This window comes from Pundamilia nyererei, unplaced genomic scaffold (genome assembly GCF_000239375.1).
Source record: "Pundamilia nyererei isolate P.nyererei 1_Seehausen unplaced genomic scaffold, PunNye1.0 scaffold00068, whole genome shotgun sequence".
In the NCBI taxonomy this organism is placed as follows: Eukaryota; Metazoa; Chordata; class Actinopteri; order Cichliformes; family Cichlidae; genus Pundamilia; species Pundamilia nyererei.
In genome coordinates this window covers 2,510,209-2,518,264 of record NW_005187469.1, presented here as the reverse complement: position 1 = coordinate 2,518,264, position 8,056 = coordinate 2,510,209, and the positions used below count along the sequence as shown (strand labels likewise).

Here is an 8,056-nt window from a genome sequence, read left to right as displayed (position 1 = left end):
GAGAGAATGAGAAAAACACTGTCAAGTTTTTTTAAACTAAGGTTAAAAAACTGTTTACCTTTAAATAGCTTAAATTTACCATTGTGACAGATGTCCCCTGTCTTCAGTGCTGTGAGCATGTGATTTGTACCGTGTGGTCAATGCACTAGGTCGTCAGTATGCATTCTCACTTTGAAAAAAGTTGGGACACTTTGTAACACGTGAATAAAAAGAGAATGCACTGATTTGGAAATCTCAACCATCATTTTATTCACAATGGAAAATGTCAAATCTGAAGGCTTAAATTTTAAAATTTAGTCATTTTGAATTTGATGGCAGCAACAAATCTCCAAAAAGGTGGGACAGGGACATGTTTACCACTGCATAACATCCCCTCACCTTTAACAACGGCCTGTAACCATCCGGGAAGTGAGGAGACCAATTGCTGGAATTGTAGGAAATGAATGTTGTGCCACCTTTTTCTTGAATTTATTTATTTTTGGTGGGGGGCTCATAATACACCTAAGATTTTCAACAGGTGAAAGGTCCAGACTGCAGGTAGGTCAGTTCAGCAGTTCAGCTGTGATACATGCTGTAATGGGTTTAACATAATTTTGATGCATGGAAACGAACAAGTTTTAAAGGAACATACAGTATGTGCCTTTCAGCATTTGTGATGCATTTCCAGATGTGCAAGCTGCTGATTCCATAGGCACTTATTCACCCCCTCAGAATCAGAGATTCAAACAATGTGCTAATAACAAGGTGCATAGTCAATCTCCTCTTTAATCCACAGTATGCTCGGTCCATGTTTTCCAAAATGAATTTCAAATTTTTGATTCATGTAACCACAGAACAGTTTCCCACTTTGTCTCCATTCATTTAAATGAGCTTTGCCCTGGAGAACACGGCAGCATGTCGTGTCAACCTGCATTTGTGGATATCATGGAGATATCACAGGCGATGGAGATGTTCAAGATTCTTTATTTGTCTTATGCATAGTCATAAGAGTGGTGTGTCCTGAACGGCTCCTTGACTGTGCAAAAGAGAAACATTAAGTAAAGTAATGTTTAAATTAAAAATCTGAAATTTTAAATTAAATAACTGAAAATGTACTTTGTGCAAATGGAATGTTAAAGTGTTTTGTGCCCTATTAGCATAGCAATATATTGACAGAGCAATGCAAGTAGAATAAACAAAATGATCAGAGTAATGTAAAAACAGGGTAATGTAAACCCGTTTACAATACAGTAGATGTTTCTGAGCCCATGCAGAGATTTTTGTGACAGAATCATAGCTTTTCTAATGCAGCTCCACCAGAGAGTGAGAGGTTTGCAGGCAATGTCCCTTGCACACAGAGATTTCTGCATATTTTCAGAGCTGTTCGATAACATTATTTGCAATAGATGATAATTTTACGTTGAGGAACAATATTCTGAAATTGTTGCACAATTTGTAGATGCAATTTTTTTCCAGTTTGATGAAACGCTGCCCATCTTTACTTATGAGAAACTCTCTAAGACACACTTTTTATATAGCCAATTATGTTGTTGACCTGTTGCCAGTTAACCTATTTAGCTGGAAAATGTTCCTCCAGATGTTTCTTTTTTTGTGCCATTTACCTTTCTAGCCTTTTGTTGCCCCGTCCAAACTTTTTGAGACATGTTGCTGCCATAAAATTCAACATGAGCTCAAATTTTTGTTATAATAAATTTTCTCAATTTAACCATTTGATAGGTTTTCTATGTTCTGTGAAAAAATATAGGTTTATAAGATTTGCAAATAATTGCATTCTTTTTTTTTATTACACAGATTTGGGGGAATTTGGGGTGCAATATCACTTGCTCTCTTAAATATCACAACAGCAAATGTAGTCTTATACAGTACATCTTATATTTTACCAGCCAAATGTTTTGATATCAACTTTCTCGTGCATCCACACTCACCCTCTTGTTCTCTAACACTCTAATTCTCCTTTATGCACACACACACGCACACCCCGTGCGTGTGTGTGTGCCCCGTGTAAGGACAAGAACATATCTCGCTATTTAGTCTCCAGGAGAGGTACTCATCCTAATCCCTGATTAACAATATCAGTCGGTGGTGACAGTTTTAATTTAACACAGTACTTCTTAGGGATTAGCCACTGCACAGGGGTGTGCATACACTCATACACTTGCACATACAGTGATAATTCCTCGGCAGATAAAAGGTCATGCTTATGTATATTTCACTTTAGAATAGCCACTGAGGAAATATGATGATAATGGCTTCAAAGATAATTTTCTGTAACCCAGCAGGGTTTATCACGACAAAGAGACAGTAGCACATACTTTAAGGGATTATTTTTAAAGAAAAAAGGCTAAAGGAGACTTTTTTCATAATGTCTAGTTTGTGTTTTATATGCCCTTTCTAGTAAAATTCTATTATCATGTTATGTTACCAGTGAGTTGTATGTTTTTGTGTTTAGCCGCTTATAAATTTGTGTTTATACATGTAAACTACCAACATGCAGATAAAAAGATGCTTTTAGTGTGTGCTATGTCTGAATCCTGTAAGCATATTCAATTTGAAAATGGATCAGAGAAACACTTGCTTCTGTGTTTATATTGGGCATGGAATGCTTGAAATGAATGCCTTTAACCAAGAAGAAAAACAATAATCTCAGGCCTTTTTCAAGTTATTATAAAAGAACATATTAGGGTGTCATGAATTTGAAAATGTGCAAGAATAAAATGTGCTTGTAGTAACTTAAAATCTAGAGGTCGTTGTGTAATGAAATATTGTTAATGATATTATAGCACAAGACTTCTAACCAGTAATGCACAGTAAAACAAGTCTGTCTTTGTCTTCTTGCAGTCATCTGCCTGGTTGGCCTTGGCCTGGTGGTGTTTTTCTTTAGTTTCCTGCTCTCCATCTTCAGGTCGAAGTACCATGGATACCCCTACAGGTAACTATAGCAACCACACACCACTGTAAAGATGCTTCCACCACAGCTCAACAATTATTCAAGCGCAATATACAAGCAAACAATGAATCTGAAAATCACTGAAGCTGACATAAAATCACTGCAAAGTTTTTGCTTTCACAATGCAAAAATCAGAGCCAAAACAGATCCATCAGTTCAAATTACTGCCTTGATTTAAAGACAGCTATTCAATCAAAAATACTCTCTCCAAAATATACAAGACACAGAGCCAAAGAATCAGTCATAGAGGCAGTATATTCAATACAAAGTATAACACAAAAGTTTCCTCAATTAAATAGTTAAAGTCATAGATCCCTCATGGGGTTTTTTCTCCAAAGGGTCTCATGTAGTGAACACGCTTTTACATTAAAACCCATTTTCTAGTCAACCAACAGCAATTTGATTCCATTGTGTGCTAAAGGTCACCATAATAATAGATTTAATGCTTAACGGAAAATATCCCACAACTCTTCAGAGTTTGGGTTCAGTTTATCCGTCCGTGAGCAGCTTTAAAACATTACAGCAGCCAAACCCCCTAGCTGTTGAAACTCTTGAAACTCACCTTTGAACAGGATGTCAAGGGGTCTTCATCAAGGCAGATACTTTACAATAATAGAAGCTTGAACTATGAACTCTTCCTTTAAAAAGACACAAATTGTAGTCTTCTAGTTCAGTGGATGGAGTTCAAATATAATAACGATTGTCTTGAGACTTTATTGTGGTATGAAAGTGATAAACCTTTTCTTTATAGGTCTGCTGAGACCATGATTTCCAAAATGAATTTCAAGTTTTGTTTCAATTTAGACCATAAAAACAGTTTCCATTTCATTCCATCCCATCTTAAATGCACAGGGGATAGCAACATTGCCTGGTCTTGCTTATATTTGATAGAGTGGTTTGGTAGTTTTACCTTGGATTTATGGATGTAACAATGAATGGTATTCACTGAAATGGTTTTCCTGAGCCCATTTAGTTATTTCTACTACAGAGCTGTTTCTAATATAGTCACGTCTAAGGTGCCGTCATTCAATATCAGGTTTGTGGCACTATTGTTTGCATACTGCGATTCCTCCAATTCGATGGATCTTTCATTGCTATTAAGTGCCTCAATCACCGAATTCAAAGAAATATTATTATGCCTGCACAATCTCTGAGTGTTTTCATTGTTAGGGTTTTTTTTGTTATTGTGAAATACATCAGAATTAGCATGTATTATTAAAGATTCTCACTTTCAATGTTGGGTTTTCTTTGTACTAGTTGAATGTTGGGTTTAAAGGAATTGCACATTTTCTTTTTTTGAAATGCACTTGGACTCCACTGGTTACTCAATAACTTATTTCTAATATTTCACATACGCTGGAAATATATGTGATGTGGTTTGTAAGACTGTAGCAAGGTCTTGACTTAAAATACAGTCTCAAAAGGCCTAGCTGAGGGTCCATTTTTAAGTTGCTAAAATATGGATGGATGTATTGGGACTTGTCATATACTGATTAGTTAATATTTTATATTTAAAATATAAAAATGTCATAAAAATTAAAACATTTTACAAGGATAGAAACTTTTATGAAAAAAGTCTCTAAAGTGGCATTATTTATGGCAATTTTTGCATACAGTGCCGCATATACTGTATTTTCTGCACTATAAGGCACATTTAAAATCTTTTAATTTTCTCAAAAATTGACGATGAACCTTATGTATGAATTCTGGTCGTACTTATTGACCTCGAAGAGATTTTATGTGGCACACAGCATTCACAAATCTGTCAAAAACTGTTTTAGCACAACTTTGGTAAGCTACGAAGCCGCACCACTTGATGGGTTGTCGGAGCATTACGGCTACCGTAGTCAGGAGCCTTGCAGAGTAATCTGGGTCCAAAACTCCAGCCGCTTCAGGTCCCAAAGTCAAAAGAACACTGCGGCATCACTGAGAGTTAAAAACTGTCTAAATTCTTTCATCCTTAATAAAATGATCAGCGTTGTTACTTTACCAGGTGTAGCAATTAAGTTTAACATCCAGGCATCCATGAAAACAGAATTTATTAAATTTAACGGAGTTACAAGTTAGCAGGAAGTTAGCTCACTAGTTTCCACCTAAACATGATATAGCAACAAATGCAATCGCATGGTAGGATGCTGTAAACGGACCAAACTTCAGTCAGGAGAACAGCTGAGATAATCCATCAACAATATGAGGTTAGTCATTAATATACTGCAACAACATGGGAATAGAGCAGCTGCGAGAGAATTCAACATTAATGAATCAATAGTACAGAAGTGGAGGAAGCAAGAAGAATGATTTGAGTAAAGTTTGACTTATCTGACTGTTTTCTTTCGCTTAATGCGCCTTATAATCCGCTGTGCCTTAAGTCTGATTGTGGCTTTGTTTTTATTCTTAAGTCCATGACTTAAGAATAAAAGTCATGGACTGTATGCCACTCTAACTAAGTTAGAGTGGCATACAGAAATGTTTAGGGCTAATTCAACTATTCATCAGTTAGATTTCTGTTTCACAAATGCAAATCCGTTTCTTGTTTACATGCTTCCAGAAACAGTTTATACTCCAAATGTGTTTTTCTTTTTTTCCTTTTAGCTTTGTGTTTCACGAAAATGTTTTTAATGTAACACAAGGTTAGACAAAGAAATACTTTATTTATATCTCTTATTTTTCCCTCTCCTTGTTTTTTTCTACCCTCTTTCCTTCTCTACTTCTTTTAATCTATCTCTGTCTCACAGCTTCCTTATTAAGTGAACAAACACAGTAGAGGCAGCCAGAAAAAATGTCGAAGAGGTGGTAGGTGAGAAGAAGAGGAGTTGAGAACATACTTGAAGAGGAGGCAGTGTCACTACTGAGTCTAAAGTGCATGGTCTGGTTTCTATTAGTGTATGTGTCGTTGTTGTTTTTTGGGTTGTTTGTTTTTTTTTTTGTTTTTTTTTACTTAACTACTACCATTAAATCTGCAAGCTGAATAAGAATTGGTTGTCACTTCATACACTGGACAATAAAGGCACCATTTTGCATGTCATGTATCTTTGTTGTTTTTTCATGACTCTTTAGCGCTGAAGTTTTTTATGTGGTTATATAAACTGACCAGTGACAGTGGCAGTCTAATCATTTGTGACATATTGTTGTAAACATGAATTGAACCATATTTTTCAAAAATGCTGTTAAAAGTAAAACTGGAAACTAAAGATTTATGGTGGGTTAATGGGGATAAAAATGGGGCCAAAATCTCTAGGTCAATTCAGTATTTTTAAGTAACATGGACTAAGTAACCCTCTTTATTAAGTACATCTTGTTAGCACTGGGTGGGACTCCATTTTTCCTTCAGAACTTCCTTAATTCTTTATGGCATAGCCCCATATTGATTGTCCATACTGAACAATAGCATGACGGAGTTGCATGTCAAATTCTGTCCCCACAATCTGAACATCACAGCTTCGACACTCATTGGAATTAAGGAGTCATCAGACCAAACAACTTTTTTTTTCTTTATCTTCTATTGTCCAGTGTTGTCTGTGAAAGTTCTCAGTCATCCAGGTCATCGTAGTCTAAGAAGCTTGGAAAGAAAAGCGTCTGGACTTCTTTAAGTTACTTAAAGTATTTCACCTCTCATCTAAGAAGCTTCTTCAGGTCTAAGGGTCAAATGGTGGAGAGTCCCAGATTTAAACCCAGTGGGAGTTTCCCCCCAGTGGGAGTTTCCCAGATGCCTTAACGCCCACTCACATGTTGGGCCATCTGACCTCAGGAAATCACATGATAGGGTGGGGCCATGTTTCACAATGAGCTCACCCGAAACTCTGGCTGATTGTGACCCACACCTGCTTTCACACCTTGGCTCATGTGATTAGGTAGAGGATCATCAGGGGGTCCTTTGTCCCTCTTTGGGGGAAAACTCCCACTGGGATTAAATCTGGGACTCCACCATTTGACCCTTAAAACGGAAGAAGCTTCTCAGATGAGAGGTGAAACGTCTTCAAGCAACTCAAAGAATTCCAGACACTTTTCTTTCCAAGCTCCTTAGATTGTCCAGTGTTGATGAGTCAATGTGAATTGTAGACTTAGTTTCCTGTTCTTATCTGACAGGAGTGGTATTTGGTGTGGCCTTCTGCTCCTGTAGCCCATGTGCATCAAGGGGTCAATGTGTTGTTGGAACTAGTGTGTATTTAAATTTGTTTTGTCTTCCTCTGAGCTTGAAGCATTTACATCATTCTCCTCCGATCTCTGGCTTAACTTAATAGGGCCTTTCTCTGCAAACCCTAGAGATGGTTTAGTGGGAAAGTCTGTAGTTCTGCAGATTCTGCAATACCCAGACCAGTCCATCTGACACCAACATTCACACCAGTTAAAATCACTCTCATCACCTTTCTTCCCCAGTTCTGCCGCTCAGTTTGACCTTTAGCAGTTTGTCCTGACCATGTCTGCATGCATAAATACACTGAGTTGATGCATTTGCTGATTAGACATCTTGTGTAAAGAGTTATGCCTAATAAAATGGCCAGAGTGTAAGTTTATGACAATGATACATAATTGTGTAACATTATATGGATTAACATGGATAAATAAATAAATCAAGTCATTTGCAATTGAGGCGTTAGGGCTTTGAGCTTTTGTTGGTAGCTGAGACTCAGGATGATGGGTTTCGCTCAAGTTTTCACCATGTGATTCCATCTGTGTAGCTGTAACATATTGTCTTAACCTAAGATGAAAATATGTTATTTAAATGTCTCTTTTCCTGCTGTTTCTAAATATTCAATATGCTGACTACGTGTCTTTTAGCTGCTGGGTATATACTATATTGTCATCTGGCAGCTAAATTATACTTCATGTTATGCAGCTGAAACCACTTGGGTGAAATAAGGCAAAGGTTGTGATTGTAATGTAATAGAAAAAAAAATAAACATCAAAAATGATTAGTGTGCTGCAGAACACAAACGGCAAACCAGCTGCCCAAAATTAAGTCAGTAAATAAATACATTAACAAACATACCTTAAACTGCCACTGAACTCATCACCAATGTAAAATGGTAGCTTGTGTACTGAGTTTAGAGAAGAATGGTTGGTAGTAATGTTATGTTTCTTGCAGAAAGTGAGAAGCATAGGTCATTT

The 8,056-nt window shown here is 36.8% G+C and overlaps 1 protein-coding gene across 1 annotated transcript in view; it reads left to right on the top strand.

The window, feature by feature from the left end:
• Positions 1-5,972, top strand: part of LOC102210641 (tumor suppressor candidate 3) — a 77,810-nt gene extending 71,838 nt beyond the window's left edge. Inside the window, exons 9-10 of the mRNA XM_005736301.1 lie at positions 2,839-2,929; positions 5,683-5,972. Of these exons, the coding sequence (XP_005736358.1) occupies positions 2,839-2,929; positions 5,683-5,698 (107 nt within the window). The 3' untranslated portion in view covers positions 5,699-5,972. The remainder of the gene's footprint in view (positions 1-2,838; positions 2,930-5,682) is intronic.
• The last annotated feature ends 2,084 nt before the right edge of the window (positions 5,973-8,056 follow it).